Source organism: Hipposideros armiger, unplaced genomic scaffold, assembly GCF_001890085.2.
Source record: "Hipposideros armiger isolate ML-2016 unplaced genomic scaffold, ASM189008v1 scaffold_292, whole genome shotgun sequence".
Lineage (NCBI taxonomy): Eukaryota > Metazoa > Chordata > Mammalia > Chiroptera > Hipposideridae > Hipposideros > Hipposideros armiger.
The window spans coordinates 2,142,785-2,163,572 of record NW_017731642.1 but is presented as its reverse complement, the minus strand read 5'-3'; the positions used below and the strand labels follow the sequence as shown (position 1 = coordinate 2,163,572).

Sequence of the window (20,788 nt, the reverse complement as noted above, 5' to 3'; positions counted from 1 at the left end):
ATATATAGCTGTTACAATTCTACTGACTCTATTCCCTATGCTATACTCCACATCCTGTGACTACATATATATTAAATTATAGTTGACATTCAGTATTATTCAGTTTCAGCTTTAGGTGTACACTGCAGTGGTCAGGCACCTACATCATCCATGAAGTGGTCTCCCTAATAACAGAAGTGCCCATCTGACACCCTACAAAATCTTTACAACATTATTGATTATATTCCTCAATCTGTCATTCGTATCCCCACGGCAATCTTGTGGTTACCTATTTATGCTGTCTAATACCCTCACCTTCTCCCTTATCCCCACCCTTCTCCCATCTAGCAACCCTCAGTTTTCTCTATATATCTCTGAGACTGTTTCTGATTAGTTTATTTATTCTGTTCTTTAGATTTCACATATAAGTGAGATCATATGGTATTTGTCTTTCTCCATCTGACTTATTTCATTTAGCATAACGTTCTCTAGGTCCATATCATTGCAAATGGTAAGATTTCATTCTTCTTTATAGCTGAGTAATATTCCATTGTATAAATGTGCCACAGTTTCTTAATCCAGTCGTATACCTATGGGCATTTCAGTTGTTTCCAGGTCTTGGCTATGTCAATAAACATAGGGGTGCATAAATTTTTTCAAATTAGCGTTTTGGATTTCTCTGGATAAATACCTAAGAGTGGAAATGCTGAGTCATAAGGTAGTTCCATTTCCAGTTTTTTGAGATACTTCCATACTGATTTCCATAGTGGCTGCACCAATCTGCAATCCCACCAATAGTGCATCAGGGTTCCCTCTTCTCCACATCCTCACCAGTACTTGTTGCTTGTTGATTTATTGATGACAGTCATTTTTACCAGAGTGTGGTATCTCATTGTGGTTTTTATTTGCATTTCTCTAATGATTAGTGAGGTTGAGCATTTTTTTCATATGTCTATTGGCCATCTGTATGTTCTCTTTAGAAAAATGTCTTTTCATGTCCTCTGCCCATTTTTTAATTGGGTTGTTTGTTTTTTTGGTGTTGAGTTGCATGAGTTTTGTATAAATTTTGGATATTAACCTCTTATCAGATGTATCATTGACAAATATCTTCTTCCCCTCAGTAGGATGCCTTTTTGTTTTAATGATGGTTTCCTTTGCTGTGAAAAAACTTTTAGTTTGATGTAGTCCCATATGTTTATTTTTTTCTCTTACTTCCCTTGCCTGAGGGGATCTAACAATAAAAATATTACTAAGGGTAACATCTGCAAATTTACTTCCTATATTTTCTTCTAGTTTTATGGTTTCAGATCTTACATTTAAGTCTTTAATCCATTTTGAATTTATTCTTGTATATAGCTTAAGGAGGTGGGTTGGCTTCTTTTTTTTTTTCATGTGTCTGTCCAGATTTCCCAGCACCATTTATTGAATAGGCTGTCTTTATCCCAATGTAAATTTTTTCTTCCACTGTCATACATTAAATGACCATATAGGCATGGATTCATCTCTGGGCTCTCTATTCTGTTCCACTGATATACGTGTCTGTTTTTATGTCAGTACCATGCTGTTTTGATTACTAGTCTTTGTAGTATGATTTGATGTCAGGTGTCGTGATACCTCCCACTTTGTTCTTATTTCTCAAGATTGCCGTGGCTATTCCCATGTGGTTCCATATAAATTTTAGGATTACGTGTTCTATTTCTGTAAGAGATGTTCTTGGTAGTTTGACAGGAATTGCACTGAATCTATATATTGCCTTAGGTAGTATGGACATTTTAACTATATTAATTCTTCCTATCCATGAGCATGATGTATATTTCCATTTATTTGTATCTTCTTTAATTTCTCTCATCAGTGTCTTATAATTTTCTGAGTACAGGTCTTTTACTTCTTTGGTTAAATTTATTCCTAAGTATTTTATAGTTTTTGAAGCAATTATAAATGGGACTGTTTTCTTAATTTCTCCTTCTGATAATTTATTACTGGTGTATACAAATTCAACTGATTTCTGAATATTATTTTGTATCCTGCTACTTTACTAAATTCATTTATCATTTCTAATGGGTTTTTTGGTGAAGTGTTTGGGGTTCTCTATATATAGTATCATGTCATCTGCATATAATGACAATTTTACTTAATCCTTACCAATTTGGATGCCTTTTATTTCTTTTTCTTGTCTGATTGTTGTGGCTAGAACTTCCAGAACTATGTTGAATAAAAGTGGAGAAAGTAGGCAACGTTGTCTTGTTCCTGATCTTAAGGAGAATGGTTTTAGCTTTTCCCCATTGAGTATGATGTTAGCTGTGGGTTTATCATATATGGCCTTTATTATGTTGAGATATGATCCCTCTATTCCTGCTTTGCTAAGAATTTTTATCATAAATGGCGGCTGTATTTTGTCAAATGCTTTTTCTGCATCTATTGATATGACCATATGACTTTTATTTTTCACTTTGTTAATGTGGTGTAGCACATTAATTGATTTGCGGATACTGAACCAACCTTGCATACAAGGAATGAATCCCACTTGATCATAGTGTATGATCTTCTTAATATATCGCTGAATTCTGTTTGCTAATATTTTGTTGAGGATTTTTGCATCTATGTTCATTAAGGATATCAGCCTGTAGTTTAGTTTTCTTTTTTTGTAATGTCTTTGTCTGATTTTGGGATCAGGGTAATAGTAGCCTCGTAAAAAGTGTTTGGGAGCCTCCCCTCCTTCTGGATTTTTTGGAATAGTTTGAGAAGAATAGGTAATAATTCTTTTTTGAATGTTTGGTAAAATTCAGCTGTAAAACCATCTGGTCCAGAGCTTTTGTTTGTTGGGAGCTTGTTGATTACTGACTCAGTTTCACTTATAGTAATCAGTCTATTCAAATTTTCCATTTCTTCTTGAGTTAGCCTTGGAAGGTTGTATGCTTCTAGAAAATGATCCATTTCTTCCAGATTGTCTAATTTGTTGGTATATAGTTGCTTGTAGTATTTTCTTAAAATATTTTGTATTTCTGTGGTGTCTGTTGTCACTTCTCCTCTTTCATTTCTGATTTTATTAATTGGTGAATCTGGATAAAGGTTTGTCAGTTTTGTTTATCTTCTCAAAAAACCAGCTCTTAGTTTCATTGATCTTTTGTATTGTTTTCCTGGTCTCTATTTCGTTTATTTCTGTTCTGGTCTTTATTATTTCCTTCCTTGTGCTCCCTTTGAGCTTATTTTGCTGTTCTTTTTCCAGTTCCCTTAGGTGTAAGGATAAACTGTTGATTTGAGATTTTTTTCTTGTTTCTTTAGGTAGGCCTGCATCGCCATGAATTTCCCTTTTAGGACTGCTTTCACTGCATCCCAGCGATTTTGAGTTGTGTTTTCATTGTCATTTGTCTTGAGATAGCTTTTGATTTCCTCCTTGATCTCATTTTTGACCCACTCGCTATTTAGTAGCATGTTATTCAGCCTCCATGTGTTTGTGTGTTTTCTAGTTTTTTTTCTTCTAATTTATTTCTAATTTCATAGCACTGTTATCAGAGAAGACGCTTGATATGATTTCAGTTTTCTTACATTTACTGAGACTTGTTTTGTGGCCTAACATGTGGTCTATCTTGGGAAATGTTCTGTGTGCACTTGAGAAGAATGTATATTCTGCAGCTTTGGGGTGAAATGCTCTAAAAATATCGATTAAATCCAACTGGTCTAATGTGTCATTTAAGGCCACTGTTTCCATATTGATTATCTGTCTGGAGGATCTGTCCCTTGTTGTCAGTGGTGTGTTGAAGTCCCCTACTATGATAGTGTTTCTGTTGATCTCTGTCTTTATGTTGGTCAATATCTGTTTTATATATCTAAGTGCTCCTGTATTGGGTGCATAGATGTTTACTAGGGTTATGTTCTCTTGTTGGATCAATCCCTTTATTATTATGTAGTACCCTTCTTTGTCTTTTATTATATTCTTCATTTTAAAGTCTATTTTGTCAGACATAAGTATTGTTACTCCAGATTTTTTCTCATTTCCATCTTACTCCATCCCTTTACTTTTAGCCGTGTGTGTCTTTTGATCTCAGGTGAGTCTCTTGTATACAGCATATGCAAGGGTGTTGTTTTCTCATCCACTCAGCCATCCAATGTCTTGATTAGAGTATTTAATCCATTTACATTTAAAGCAATTATTGATAGGTATATTGTTGCTTTGTTATTTATATTTCTGATCTTTATTACTTAGCTTGTTTTCATCTTTATTCTGCTTAAAGAAGCCCTTTTAACATTTCCTGCAATGCTGGTTTGGTGGTAATGAATTCCTTTAGCTTATTCTTTTCTGGGAAGCTCTTTATCTCTCCTTCAATTTTAAATGAAAGCCTTGCTGGATAAAGCAATCTAGGCTGTAGGCCTGTTTTTCATCACTTTGAATACCTCCTGCCACTCCCTTCTGGCTTCCAGTTTCTGTAGAAAAGTCAGCTGATAATCTTATGTGAGCACCCTTGTAAGTAACTCGCTGTCTGTCTCTTGCTGCTTTTAGGATTTTCTCTTTGTCTTTAACCTTTGCCATTTTAACTAGAATGTGTCTTGGTGTGGACCTGTTTGGGTTCTGCTTGTTTGGAACTCTCTGTACTTATTGAGCTTGTATGTCGATTTCCTTCACCAGGTTAGGAAAATTGTCAGTCATTATTTCTTCAAATATGTTCTCTATCCCTTGCTCTCTTTCTTCTCCTTCTGGTATTCCTATGATGTGCATGTTGTTGCGCTTGCTATTATCCCACAGGTCTCTTAAATTATTTTTATTGTTTTTTATTCTTTTTTCTTTTTGTTGTTCCAATTGGGTGATCTCTGCTTTCTTGTCTTCTAAATCGCTGATTCAATCCTCTGCTTCATCTAATCTGCTGGTAACTCCTTTGAGTGTGCTTTTTATTTCAGTTATTGTATTCTTTAGTTCTAACTGGTTGTTTTTTATGATTTCTCTATCCTTGTTTATGTTCTCACTAAGTTCCTTAAACGTTCTCATCATCAGTGTTCTAAACTCTGTCTCTGATAGATTGGTTACCTCTATTTCATTTAGTTCCAATTCTGGAGGTTTTTTTCTGTTCTTTTATTTGGGACATGTTTTTTTGTTTCCTCATTCTGGCTGACACTGTGTTTGCTTCGATGTATTAGGTATATCCCCTAAGTCTCTCAGTCTTTGCTGGGTGGCCTTATGTAGTATGTGTCCTTTATATTTGAATTGCACAATCTCCCTATTCACACATGTATTATTTTGACAATCAGACTATATAACCTTTTCAAAGATGAGCATTTTGTGTTTTGCTCTTTTAGTATCCCTCGTTATTTCTAAGACAGTACTAAACAAATCATAGACTTATTAACTCCCTGTTTATTCTCCACTGATTCTAAGCTTTATTTACATGGTTGAACTAGAACACATAAAATGTATTTCCATAAAAATAATAAATGTTTACTTTGTATATTACTGTATTACTTTACTGATAGGTCACTCTTTCAGTGACTTCATCATCCAAGAACAGTTTCACAACTGAGAGGCCTCTAATTGCAAAAGTAGCTACCACAACACCTAAGTATGTCACCTTTAAAAGAAACATGGAGACACCTTCAGCCCTCACTCAGAGGTTATTAACCAATGCGTATGTATAAAATAAATATCTGATTATAAACTTGGTTATCAATTGATTAAAATAAAGCTTCTGTTTTTACAAGCTTAGTTATCAATAAATTTAAAATGAGGCAAGGAATATTGCTAAAAGCAAATGTGCCAAGAACAATTAAGAATGACCTAAGTACCATAAAGCAAAACAGTACAGCAGACTAGGGGTCATTTAACGTAAAGATAAATTGCCCAATAAAACTCCAGAATACCCAAAGGCATCCATTTCTAAACACGATTCAATAACTGATCTTCATGCTGTTGTACTTAATCATCAAAGAAAGGTCAATTTTTAATAATAAACCCTGGCTAATGAGGCATTCAATATTACATACACCTTAAGAAATTTTCATTTCAAAAAGTTGTAATAAAGTATCAACGTTTAAAGGAATAAGTTTAACCTATTAAGTAACTTGTACTTAAATTAAGCCTTCTATATTTAAGACACATTTTGCTTCCAATTTTTTTCTTTAAAATATAAGCAACACTTAAAGTGAAATTTAACATATAAGGAATATATGGAATTTAAACGTGTGAACTCACATGACATACACAGACATGAGAACACCCATAAACACTTATCTATTAAACATGTAAGTAACCTCAAGGGACTTGTCAAGACTGAGCAGGTATAGAAAAGGGGCAGTCCTAAGGAGATAAAACTAATCCTCAACTAACCATTCCTGACCTTCCCTGGCAGCCACCCAAGACACCAAATGGACTTACAGGGATTACATATGATGAGCTCTGAAAGCACACTGAGAAGAACAAACTTCCAATATGGCAGAATATAATCAAAGAATTAACAAACACAGAGTCACAAAATAGAAAGTGCTAATCAGAAAAACTAACATATAAGAATCTGAAATCATAGCATAGTTAGAGCCATATTAATTTTAGCAATCGTTCACTAAATGATGCACGCAGTCCAGTAGGTTTAAGAAGTAGAGATAATTTTGTAAGTGTTTAAAAAAAATAGACTCAAAATGCAGCTCTGCCAACAGAGAAGCTTAGATACAATTGCCTTCTTCTTGGCTTCCAAGGCCTCAAGCCACCAGGCCTCACCCCACTGCTTGCCATTTTCAGGACCCCTGGGCATCTTCGTGCCTGTGCCTCTGCTGACAGCCCTACTAGAGTTCTCTCCTCATCTCCCCACATCCATCCTCATCTTATTCCTCTTTCAGAGTCCAGCCCAAGTCTCATCTTCTCCAGCAAATCTTTCCTGGCCATGCCAGATCCAAGTAATCTACCTCTTATGTAACTTCCAAGACAATTTAGCTTTTACTATACATCTTGGCCCTTAATTACAACCTTGGAGTTCTTTCACATGCATTGGTTTCTGTCCCCCACCCTAGTCCAATCATCCGAAGACTCCCAGAAACAAAAACACAGGTTTACTGACCCACTGCAGTGAGGGACAACACACACCAGAGGAACTGTGGGGCACCCACAAATGCCCACAAGCCAGACAGCAGACTCCGTAAAGGCCAAAACCATATCTATGTTTGTTCATGAATAAATAAAGTAAAGGAGGTATTGGATTTGAGGGAAGAGTTTTGGTAGAATTGAAATGAAGAAGATCAAACACAGCAGCACTGTATGTAAAGAGATCAACGTCAAGTCTCAACGGTGAAGTCGAATCAGTGTCGTTTCCTTGAAAACAGGACAGTTAGCATAGCTGTAGACTGCTGTGTCCAGAAACCCCTTATTCGAAGCTCTGCATCTGAGCTGTAAATTGAGGCTGCTTCTTTGTGTCAAAGCAGCTTGGATCATCCAGGCAGGAGGGGGATGTTTTCTCTCACTGACAGAATTTCAAACAGCAAAGTTTCTGATAGTCTGTGATTCTCGAGAACAAAGCTTCTCAGTGAGCAAGAACGCAGGAGTCATTCACAGTAGGAGGTTAGGATACTTTACGCTGCAGCATGTCCCTGGGAAAAATGCCTGTTGATTTTTAAGCTAGTTTTACCTGTATCTGTTTTTCCAGCTGATGAACGGCAGGGCAGATGTTTACGGTCCAAGATCATTTTTAATTTTTCATTCCTCAGCAAGCCAAACAGCAGACTCCTTAAAGGCCCCAACCGTTTTCTCTATTTGTTTGCATCCTGGATGACACTGAGCACAGTGCTGAGCACACAGCAGGTGCTATATAAAGGCTGTTTGACATATGGTTGATGGATAATGGACTTTTAAGCAACCAAAGCTACAGAAAACGGGTTATAATTATAAAGCTAAATAGCCTTGCAAACTTTTTTTAAGTAGTCTACGTAGGGGGAAAAGAAAAAAAAAAGGTAGTAAGAGGGAGATACATTTCTTACCTACAACACCAAAAGCAGAAACAGCTCGAAATAGCCCAGAGGAACCTTTCTGTCCCATCTTTGTTCTATTTCCTAGATCCAAGCGGCCAAGAAGTTCTCTCACTTCTTGTGGAGAATACACATGCTAAAAATAAGCAAATTTAACCTGTAAGGTTGTGCTTACTTTTTAGATTGATTATTTATTCTTTATTCCTGAAAATTAAAAGTTGCCTACAAAAATCATTAGTTATTTCACAGGTAAGTATATAACAGTGCAGGACTACGCTACAATTTTTAAAAGCCAACAAATTCTTTAATATCAGCAATTAAGAGTGCTTACTGAAGCATGTTGCTATACCATAAAACTGTATCAAACCTTATCTCCTGAACCAGAGATTTAAGGGATCCACAAATTTTGAGAAATCTATAAACCCCTTAAAATTATAGGCAAAGTTTTTGTTATATGTGCATTTTTATAAGAAGGCCCATAGCTTTTCTTAGATTCTCAAAAAGAGCCCTGATCTGATCAACCACTCCCACCACCAAATAAATTATTACATTATATTAATAAAAACTCCCAGATTTGGGGGGTGAGGGGAACCACTATACCCAGGAGCGTAGGAAATCACAAAATAAAATTTATCTAAAATTATTATAACACAAAAAATGGTTTTGCAAGAGCTTAGTGAAAATTGGTTCCAAACTGTAGCTACTAATATATTTGAAAAACCAGGAATTTACATGATTTCAGAAATACTCACAGACAGGAACAAAGGATAAGTTAGGTTCTCTCATTTGAAAGAGTTAAAATTAATGGCTCAACACCACCATGTTGTATTTCTCTTTTGACTAACAGCCTCATGGTTTTGTGCCACCTGAATTAAGTCTCATATTCCTGACTCTGGATAATATAACATCTGGATAAGAACAATTTTATCATTTTTCTAGTGCACAGAAAGTTATTAGGAGAGGTCGTACAGGTGATTTTTAGCAAAATAATAAAGTCTGCGGTAGAGAAGTCCTTTCTGATTTCAAGTAACTTCATATTAAAACGTAGTCATAAATACTCTCTTTGGTAGATGAAATGTTAAAAGTTGTACTGAATTATTAAAATGTCACCTTTAAGAAAATACATTCTTATGCAAAAAGTTTGCTTTGTAAAACAAATCAAAATGAGAACAAAATGTCATTCTGGCATAATACCTGACATCAGTAATTTCTAGAAACCACATTAGATATTCAAATTCCAGCCAATCATGAAAAATAATTGTAATTGTTAGATGCATGATAAATAAATTATATATCACTAGAAGATGTAAGGATATTCCATATTCTTTAAACAAGTACAAAAGTTTATGTTTGTATCCAGGTTTGCAAGATACTTACCTTATCATCAATTATGACCAAATCTTTTGGTTCTGTTCTATCAATTTTCAAAACACGGTATTTTGTTTCTGCATGATTGCTCCCAACCAGAAAGTATCTCTATAAATAAAAAGGAATGTCATTAGTTTTTTAAGACATTTTGCCTTAAACACATTTAATAATCACTTCAGTTTTTGAAATAAATACATTAATAAAGTCAGGTTAATTTTTAAAAGAAATATTTCTGTTAAGCATAACTGGCAGATTAAAAGAAGGGCTGATTCAAAAGGTCAACTTGAACATTGAAATATTCTTAGTGGTTTCATGATAAGTATCAGTCTGATATCTGAAACGTACTCAATAACCAGGTCAGATGAATTTAATTATATTATATAGTGATTAACATAACTGTTTAGAGACTGATGTTTAAACTTTGCCAGGAAGGAGCAGCTCTGGTAAGAATTAGAAAGCTCATCATATAATTAGAAATGCCCAATTATCACTACTAAAATATTGATATTTTATCAAATAAATCTTTACACATTTTCTATAGAGGACTGAAAATGACTTTGATATAGCAATATAAAAATCCACCCCGAAGTGCTATAAAAGTTTAAAATGAGTGTACTTTCCCAAATGGCTTTTTATAGATAAACTGCAAGAAATAATAGTCATTATTTTCTGAAAGAAACACTTCCTTGGAGCATTATACCTCAACATATTAGTCTTCTTATATGAATACTGAGAATAAAATGGATAATAAAACTGTAGAAAAATAATCATCTTATACTTAAATGAAAATGTATTTAAGAAAACCTAAACAAGATAAATCATTTTAAAATTGCATTTAAGAAAATAAATAAAACTCCATTAGTAAAAATAAACTATTTAAAGATATTTTCCTTCAGAAATGTCCTTTAAAAGTGGCACATTTTCAACATTGCAAAAACTGAGAACACATTGCCACAATCAACTGGCATCTTACCATCTCACTGGTCAGATGAGATAGAGATACACAAAGCAATTAAGTCAAATTCTCTAGATTAATAGCCAAACTGCAGTATGTAGACCATAGCAATTCAGAGCAGGAAAGATTAATGTGGATCACGATCGATGCAGAGAATGTCAGTGGAGTCAGAACCTAAATTGAGCCTTAAAGGATGGGTAAGATTTTAATAACTAAGATTTTACTATGTATCAGAACATAAGCACTTGGTTATATTGTTTTAACACTAAAATCTGTAGAAATGATGAGTTTTTTATTAAGTATATATATTGTTAGTAAAGGTCTGATCTAGACTTCCAGGTTATAAAGAACAAAACTATATGTTAAAAGATGCTGGGTTAGCCCTATCTCAAGAGGAAGGCTAACCAAAACACTGAATCCCTCACCTCCTAGAAGAGATAGAGTCTGGATGACACTACCAGTTATAATGAGGTGGGAGAAAAGCAACTGTAATAAAAACTAGTAAACTACCTCGAGACATCCCGTCACATCAAGTGACCAGGACTTGATGCACTGGGGGTAGAAAGGCAGGGAGACAGAGAGACGGAGGAGATCCAAATTCTCAGCCCGGCCTCGCTCATTTCCTCCCAGAAACCCCGCCCAGAGGAGAGGGGTAACCGCGTCATAAGATTAACTTCAGAAGAATGGTTTGCAAACTATACATGTTAGCAGAAAAGGGAGCCCCCTTCTTGATGCTCTGAGGAAAAGCAGTTCCTGGGAGAGGAAATAGCGAGTGCAAAGACATGCAAGAGGAAGAAACTTGGTGTTTTTGTTAGAGGAACAAGATTCCAGGTAAGTGAGAAACTGCTCATAGATCACCTAACACAAGGAATAGTGTTCAACACAGACAGCACTCAATGAGCATTAGTTTCTTTTCTCTCCTATAGTTTGTAAGATATCAGCGAGTTTATGCCATTGAATTTGAGAAAAAAGACAGGGGGGAAAAAACAGGAAAAAAAGTGTACCTCAGAGGAAGAAAAGCATGAATAAGACCAGAATGGAACCAGAAAATGGAAGAATGTACAAATCTGTTAGTATTCAGTCCTTGTTCTCAGGAGAGAAGAGCATGCAAATCAACAACCATGAGTCGAGCGGGCTATAATAGAGGTATGAACTGGATGCAATGACAACTTGACAGGAGGGCACCTAATCCATTTGGGGAGGGTCAGAGCAAGCGATCCAAAGAGGCTGGTGTTGCCCTGATGTTGAGTTTAGTCTTGAAGGACCTCTAAACAGGACTCGGTATACTGAGCCAAGATAGGACAAGTGATACCCACCATGTCCACCTGTAACAATCCTCTCTCATCACCTGCCCCCACCAAAGCACTTTTATTGATATCTAAAGTTAGCACTTACTTCTGAAGGCCTTGTCTAAATTTTTTGGGGGCATGTCTGTCCCCTTCACCTAATTATAAGCGGCTCTGGAGACTGGGGCTAACACCCTAACCTCTGTGGTTTTTAATTCTAACCTAGTTGCACAGTTTGGTTCCACAGGCATTGGGTAAATGTTAGGTGAAAGAACACTGTCCACCACAGATTAATCATTTAATTTGCTGGGTAACTTTCTACAACATCTGCATGAGCCATCTTTTTTGGGTAGGCACACAGAAAGATGGCTCTTTTAGTCAACCACTCAGTAAGGAGGAACATCACAGCTTTATGGGAGGTAAATTCCATGAAATTCCTAGAATTTTAATAGATCCTAGGAAATCTGAAGATTAATTGTAGTAGGGCTATGATTTGGCAGTTCGTAATAAAAAAAAACCAGATCTAATTCCTGAGAGTTGAGCTTTTAGTGGGCAAATGCAGTATTGGCCCTTGGAGCAGAAACACAGGAGGGGAGACCTACACCTCCCATTTCCAGGCCCCTCCAAAGCCTCTGGAAGCAGGGGAACCAAAGCTAAAATCCACAGAATTTTGAAGCAGACCTCAGTGGGGAGAAAGAAACAGGAAGTGGCATAAATACCTACATTTTTCTCTCTTCTAAAGTGGTCTAAGAATCCTACCAATGTTTTGTGCAGAGAACAGTGACTTTATATGAAGCCAGTTATATGGGAAAGAAAACCACAGCTCTCAGCTGGTCTGCTCTGGATAGAACCACTCTCCTGCACTGCCCTCTGGTGGGCACTTGACCATCGACTTTCACACCAAATTTTTAAAAGAGGTAGTAACTTCCCCAAAGGCCTTATTTCTACTCGGTTTTATTTCCTTCCTATTAAATGTATCAACTCTATAACTAGGCATGTATATCCTTAGACTTTGTTACATTACAACCCACTTGCATTTGGGGGCTTAAAAACTGTCCTGAAATATCTTTTACTTAAATTCTTCTCCACCGCTGATTTTTTTATATTTGTTTTATTTTGAAAAGTTTTCCAACCTACAGTAAGGTTAACAGAATATACAATGAAAACCCATACGCCTTTGACCTAGATTCACCAGTTGTTAACATTTTCCTACATTTGTTTATTCTCTTCCTCTCTGTAGAGATAAGCTTTTTTTCTTCTGAACCATTTGAAAATGAGCTGCAGGATCATAACACATCACCCCTAAAAACCTCAACTTGTATTTCCTAAAAATAAGGACATCCTCCCATATAATCATAATACCATTAATACAATATTATCTATATACAATCCATATTTAAATTTCCCCAACTGTCCCTATAATATCCTTTATACCTGGCTCTTTAGAAACCAGAATCCAATCACCGATCATGCATGATGTTTGGTTACCAAGTACCATGTCTTTTTAAAAATCTTTTAATCTAGAATAGTCCCCCTGCCTTTGTCTTGCATGACTCCAACATGCTTAAGGGAGCCACAATTTTTACACCAATTTTCCTGGTTTTCTATTGACATCATTCATTTGACCTTTTACAAATGAATGTCCCATATGTGCCAGCCACTGGACTAGTCACCTCAGGGAAGAGATACATTGAAGATATATTTTGGAGATAAAACTCCCTGATGGATTAGATCAGAAAAGGGAGTACTTAATGGATCCAATTACTTTTGTTTGAGTAACCAGCCTAGATGGGGGTATCCCCTTACTGATGTAGGGAGGGCTGAAGAAGAAATGGGTTTGAGGGAAAATAAGAGTTCTGTTTACAACATGAGCAAAGAGATCAAATGTGAACTTTGTATGAGCCTGGAGCTCAAAGGAGAAATCTCAGTGGGTGTCACTGGTACATACACGGCATTTAAAGTCAAGGGACTGGCTTAAATCTACTAGGGAGAATGAAGATGGACACAGAGCCCCCAAAATAGGCTGAGGCACTTCATCATTTAGAGGCTGGAGAAGGAACCAGCTGAGAAGACTGAGAGGAAGAGCCAGTGATTGGGAAAAACCCCAAGACAACACAGAGTCATCAAAGCAAAGGGAGGAGATCATTTGGAAAAGGAGGGAGCAGTCACACCCGCATCAAATGCAGCTGAGACATCAAGTGAGATGAGGAGAGAGAAGTGCCCAAAGGATCTGACAACTGAAACTTGCGAGTGGCCTTTCCGTGGGCAGTCTCAGAGCGGATGTAAGGGCAAGAACCATGACAGAGCTGGTTGAAGGGCAAATGGGTAGTCTTCTAGGTAAAGATGGAAGAGTGACCACCTCTGCTCCTCCCAAAACACTTCACTAAAACTACAATGAGGTGTTTTCATGCCCCAAGATCAAAAGAAAGCATGAAGGAGGTAGCAGCAAAAAAATGATTTAAAACTAAATCATGCCCAAGAAAGCGGAATCCTACGCTGGCGATGGGAAAGTCCAGAAGCAATCTAGTTTACACCACAAAACCTCCAAAAGGCGTGGAAATGTGTGGCCTCTCTTATCTCTGGAGGTAGAAATGTAAAATTTCAGAAAACTGAAGATGCAAATAAGATAGATAGAATAAGCTTCTATAGAAGAAAAATACAGGCTTGAAACTAAAGATCAAGAATAGAATAACATTAGAAATCCTCAGCAGCAACACCAGAAGGTGGAAGCCGGGGCCATAATCAATACCTTCAAAGTTTGAAGAGAAAATTAATTTCAATCTTTAACGTTAAACTTATCAATCAAACATGAGGATAGGATAAGGACATTTTCAGACATGCCACGGGCTCAAAAAAATTTACTGTCCACGAACCCTTTCTCATGAAGCAATTGGAAGAGGTGTTCCAACAAAATGAGGGACTAAGTCAAGAAAGATGAAGACACAGGATCTGGGAAAATAAGGAAATCATCAATAGAGAAGCTGTAGGGTGGGGGTGAACAGAGCAGGATGGCAGCTTGCTGCAGTCCTCAGGAGCAAACAGTCTAGATTGGAGCCACTGCTTCAAGAAGATGAGACCAATACGAATACCTAATGGAGGCTTTACACATCTGGGGAAGTTGAGGTTGAATTCATTGTAAGTACTTAATAAGAACTAGGGATTGTAGAAAGGAATGGTCATCTCAAGTACTGGCAGTCTGAAGTTCAAAGGGTGAAGGTGAAAAGGGAGGTTAAAAAAAAAAATGCCTAAAAGCAACAGAGAAGGAAAGGGGACAGTAATTGGAGTGTACAGGACTTCCATAGACCCGGCTTACATCAACTGGATTCCTGAATGCCCACACACACACAGGTGCCCTTGAATAACCTCCGCTGGAGAAAACATTTGCGTGTGTGTTTATAGATATGTTCGGGGTTGGGGGTTTGGCAGGAACTGGGATGCAGAATTAGGATACCAAACAAAAGCTATATTAAAATGCCCATTAAGACAGAAGATGACCTGAGCTGGCTCTCTTCCGAAAGTTAAGCAATCAATGTTCAAGAAAAAGCTTAAAATGTCAATATGTGGCTTTAACAGTGGTTGACTTAGTATAAAGATGAATGTGTTTCTAAAATATATACATGAACTCCAAATGGAATACAATAGATAACCCATTTAACAGGAAATTCAGTATCTATTAACATTATTATCTCCTTTTATAATGACAGGCTAATTAATCACTCACTTTTCATCTGGGGGAAGAAAATCAGCCTTCTTGATAGAGAAGAAATTTTAGGTTGTCTGACAGCTTCAATTGATGTTAAACTTCACTTGAACTTTCAGAATAAAGGTATTCTTTTTAAAGATCACCATGAAGTTACTTCTCGCTATTGCAGACCTGCCTCCTCATTTATCCCAGTAATCCCACAATCAGTAATGCAGCCCAGAAAGGAAATGGGCCCCTGATAGTCAAAAGGGATGTCTCCAAGTCGGCTCTTTATAGATTTAGAGCTTTACTAATGGGGAAGCTTCAAATCCCCTGTAGAGACAAGTGTGAAACTCTGGCACCTCCAACCACACCTTCCAAATCAGCTATGCTTCTCTCTCCTCCTTTCTATCATTTGGTTCCCTGCTCCAACCCCTTAGCCAACCACATCCTATATTGTTCTCTTCCATTCCCTAATTACACAAATCAAAGCTAATATCCAGGCTAATTAAGTAAGCTGCCTTCCTCATGAGGTGGTTCTTACTTACTTTATACTATTTTGTATGACCGGGTGAGAAGGAGGGAGAAGCTTCCTTAAATCCTTTTGGAACAAGGCAGGAATTAAATAAACATATACCTACCTACCTACCCACATACATACAAACAATTGTGAGCTAGCAAGAGTAAAGATGATGCTAACAACATCACCCCACAAAGCACACATGCAAACACAATAACCTGCCACAGCTCTATTCAGCTACCAATTTTAAAGTCAACTGCTATGCTCTCATTTCTTTGTTAGGAAATGGTCACTTATTACAATGGTAAGACCCCTAGGGCATCATACATTAAGCAAGGGCTATAAATTGTAAATCATCTAAGGTAAATTGCAGTTTCACCCAGGAAAATTTGAGGTTGCTGAAACTAACTCCTGTGTGAAACTCCTAGTTGCAATGGTTTGTATAAACGCTAGGGACGGATCTGGCCTTAGCTTATCTGTAGGCCTGGGGCACAGGGCAGATAAGGACCAGAGCAGGGCTGCAAAAGCCAAAGGGCAGCACGAAGGTGCTGGGTGCCAGGGAGAACAGGTAAGACTGGGAGGGAGCAGACCCTTCACAAGGCCTCAGCTACACTTCCTGCATGCTACCTGCCTCCCTTTCCTCTCTAAATAGTCCTCAAACTTCCCCTCTAAACACAGGTAACAAAGACAGCCTGAACTTCACCTAAGGAGCAATTATACTCAACTATCCTTCTAAATGCAGACTCAGGACAAGAGCCACTGATCTTGCCCAATGTCTCTTTTGTTCCTTGATGTGTCCCCTAATTCCTTCATAACTAATTAATACACTCCCAGAAACCCAAACAAGAATGCCATTTCTTTCACATACTTGCCAACAACGACTTTGGTCAATCTTTGCCATTCTGACAGGTGAAAAATGGGAATCTATACTTTCATTGTATTGCCTTCATTAATAGCAAGTTGAATATCTTTTCATATTAATACTTCTTTTTGGCTAATTACCTATTCATGTCCTTGTTCTTTTTTGTCTGGTGTTTTATTTTGCAGGGTAATCTATACATTTTTTTGGATATAAGAATATACTACTTTACCCATTGTTCAGGCTACTAATACTTTCTCCATAATCTTCTGACTATTTTTCTATTTACATTAATATTTTTAAATGTTCTCTATTAGAAAATAAAAAAAATTAAGTCAATGATCTAAATGTCTACCTTATAAAGCTAGAAAAAGGTGAACTGATTAATCCAAAATTCGTAAGTGGAAGAAATATAAACTTAAGAGCAGAAATTGATTAAATAGAAAACAAACAACAGAAAAAATTAACCAAGTCAAAAGTTGGTTCTTTCAAAAGTGTAATAAAATTGATAAACACCTAGCATCATGGATCAAGAAAAAATGAGAGAACCAATATCAGAAATGAAAGAGAGAGTTTCACTACAAATCTTAGAGACATCCCAAGGTCAATAAGGAAATATTATGAACAACTTGATGACAATAAATTCAACAATTAAGATGAAATAAATTTCTTGAAAAACACAATTTATCAGAACTGACTCAAGACCCATTAAAAATCTGCATAGTCCTATATCTGCTATAGAAATTGATTCATTATTAAAATTTGCCCCACAAAGCAACTCCAAGCTCAAATGCTTTCAGTAGTAAATTCTGGCAAACATTTAAAGAAAGAAACAATAGTAATTTTATACAACCACTTTCAGAAAATAAAAGAAGGAACACTTCTCAACTCATTTTATAAGGCCAGAGTTACCTTGATATCAAAATCAGGCAAAGATGTCAAAATGACAGACCAATATCCTGAACATAAACATAAAAATCCTTAACAAAATATTAGCAAACAAAATCTAGCAATGAATGAAAACAATAATATAGCAAAGTGGTAGGTAGAGAATGGAACAAGTTATAGATAATAAAAGATGACAGAATGTTGGTAATTTTGAATCTGGGTGATGGATATATGGAGTTTACTATATCATTCTATTTACTTTGTATAATGTATGCTTGAAAATTTCCATAATAAAAAAGCTAAAAACAAAAAGGATAAAACATAAACCAAATGATCTAAATTACCTGATTCATCAGAAATATAATTATTCTATCAAACTGCTATAAAAGTTTATAATCATTTACTCTCAATTTCTATAGTTTATCATAGTCCAGTTACAAACTATGCCTAGCAACCGTTCCCGACCACTCTAAGTAGCACTGTCCTAATCTCTCTTTGCCTCATTTTTTTCTTCACCAAATAATAATAGCAGTGGTAGTGTAACAACATTTACCTCTTAGAGGTTTTATGAGGATTAAATAATAAAATCTATGTAGAGTGCCCAGCATAGAAGTGCTCTATGAGCATTAGCAATAATTCTCATTAATACAACCTGCTATACAGTTAGTTTTTTTAATTCCTAGGATCTACTTAGTTGCCATTAATTTCATGCCTTTTTTTGAGTTATTCATGTCCCTTCAACTTTGAGCTTATTGCTCAAAAAAATCTTTTGCTTATATCTTTGCTTAAGTCAAAAATTCATCTACTGTACTAATGAGGAAACTGAAGTTCAAAGATTAAACGCAGCAGACATGTCTCAGGTGGTTGCCTGGCCCAACCATTCCCTGAAACAAAGGGGTGATTCCATAGACAAGTCATTACTGCCAGACTCTTCCTGGCGAAGATGGTTTGTCCACCAGCGAGCAGATTCCCAATCATAGATGAATCAATCAGATTCCTTCTGCCAGCACTACGCTCTGCCCTTGGCAGCACTCTGAGAGGGTTCTCAGACCCTGCTGTCTTGTTTCTCTGTCTTCCCACAGGTTGGGGAGTTACACTCCTCCATGATTCTTCTATGCGATGGCTCCTCCAGCATCTTTGTGATAATTTTGCCTTTTATCTCTAAGCTGGCTAGAGTTAGTTTCTACTACTTAGATGACTGAGGCGTCACAGCTGAGTTCTAGAACACAAATCTCTTTGTGTTAAGTCCCGTCCACCAGCAACTATTGAGAGCCTGCTGTTTACAAAGCAATGTACCAGATCTGTGCTATGAGGACTAGCAAGATTTTGACAGGAGAAGGGGTGGGACATTACAAGGAGAGAGAACACCGATATATAAGAAACTGAAAGAAATACAATTTTGCTGCAGAATAAAGCACATACAAGCACACAGTTAATTCTCAATAAGTGTTTGCTGAATTGATATTCAATTAGATATAAGACCAGAGAGACAAATTGACGACCAATCGTATATGGCTTTGAATGTCAAACTAAGGGAATCAGCATTTACTCTCCTCAAAATGGGGGCCACTGAAGGTTTCTGAGCAGAAGAGCCCTGTATGAATTGTGCTTTAGAAAGAACATATCTCATTCAGTCCTCATGAATGCTCAGCTTATTAATGAGCTGAAATTTCTGTGTTTTCAATATAGTATCTATGCTCCTAACTAGGAACATTTACCAGCATATTGTACAGAAAGCAGGTTTTGCTTTCATGTCAAAATGATACTTCTGTATGACTCTCCTCAGAGAAAAACCAAAGATATTTGCAAATACAATATATTAAATAATTTCATCTTCTGGTCTGGATCTAATCAAATGAATTTGTTAGTAAAATTAACTTAGGGTCAACAATGTTCTACACTAATGATGCCCTGAGGCAGACATGCTATTAGGACCATGTTATAACTGAGAAACTATTAAGCTAAGGACCTTCTTGTACTCCTCTATCTAATGAAGACAACCCAAGTTCCACCGAATGTGCCTTATAAGATACGCCATAGCATAAGGAAGAGTATTACGCAGGCTTCCAGCATATGCAATCTTGTTATCATGACGTACAATTTTAAACACAGAGCCTAATACCCCAATTTAGAAAAGCTATACTTTATTTTCCAACCACACAAATGACAAAATATGTACTGTACTTCTATAAACACCATTCCCTAAATTTTAGGTAACTAGTAACCTAAACATAAAAACTGATCTGCTTATTGGGCTAGTAACTATTATTTACATGGTCATGTGAAATAATAAAACAGAAGACATGTGTTGGGAAAAAAGTCAAGTGAAAAGCAAAATAATTTTATCCAATCAAATCATCTGTATTTAAACAAAAGAAGTTTTTCTTTCCTTTCAAATAAAGAAAACCAAACATTTCAGCAATAAAACTACTGGTAATTAACATTGATCACAGTGATGGTATGCCACGGAACAGTAAAACAGGCAAGTTACCGATTCATGGGTCAAAAATATTTTTTCATACCCATGCCTGTACTGTAACTAGTGAACCGTAGAACTCTAACAAACTTTCTGAAAGTTGAAAAGAATCCAGTAACTCCTACAGAACCTCATGAACAGTTTCTGACATACCACAAGCACCTGTTTCCAGCGTGTGCCAACCGTGGCTTTTAAGTGGAAATATGTACAGCAAAAGCACCAGTGTCCTGGGTGCGATAGCAGGGCAAAGCCCACTCAGGCACATTCCCCAAGGCTGGGATTAGGGAACTGGGGGATGGGGTGGAGGGGTATGCTGCCTCTGCCCTACGGCCCCGTACCCACTCGCCCGCCATCCTCTCGGCTGCACCCCGCCGCGTCGGGTACTCACAGCTCTGGTCTCATACAGAACCAGCTTCTGGACCGAGCTGATGATGGGAGCGGCGGCCGTGGGCATGGCCCGAGCAAATGGGGGGCCCCACGAGAGGGCACCAGGCGGCTCGGCCCAGGTTGCGGCAGCCTCCGATTGCCCAAGGAGACCTAGAGAAAAGACACCTCAGACCCTGGACACCAGATCCAGCCAGGAAAAACACCTCCTGGGCGTTCAAGATAAAGATACAGATGACCCGCAACAGCTCAGGTGTTTCCGGATCCCGACGCCCCACCTCCAGGAAAGCCCCGCCCAGTAGGGCGGGGCTGGAGGATATACCACAGAGAGGTAGGGTAGAGGTTCCCAGAACCTGCGCACTGACGAGGAAGGAAGCGAAGGGCGCCATTTTTAGTGCGGGCAGGAGAAAAAAAAACAGCAGAGAAAAGGTAGCAGGTTAATTAAGTGTCTCC

The 20,788-nt window shown here is 37.2% G+C and overlaps 1 protein-coding gene across 1 annotated transcript in view; it reads right to left on the bottom strand.

Moving 5' to 3' along the window:
• FIG4 (FIG4 phosphoinositide 5-phosphatase) overlaps positions 1-20,622 on the bottom strand; it is a 75,153-nt gene extending 54,531 nt beyond the window's left edge. The window contains exons 1-3 of the mRNA XM_019658962.1: positions 20,340-20,622; positions 9,295-9,393; positions 7,930-8,053 (exon numbers count right to left, since the gene is read on the bottom strand). Coding sequence (XP_019514507.1) covers positions 7,930-8,053; positions 9,295-9,393; positions 20,340-20,405 — 289 coding nt within the window. The 5' untranslated portion in view covers positions 20,406-20,622. The remainder of the gene's footprint in view (positions 1-7,929; positions 8,054-9,294; positions 9,394-20,339) is intronic.
• Positions 20,623-20,788: the final 166 nt, after the last annotated feature.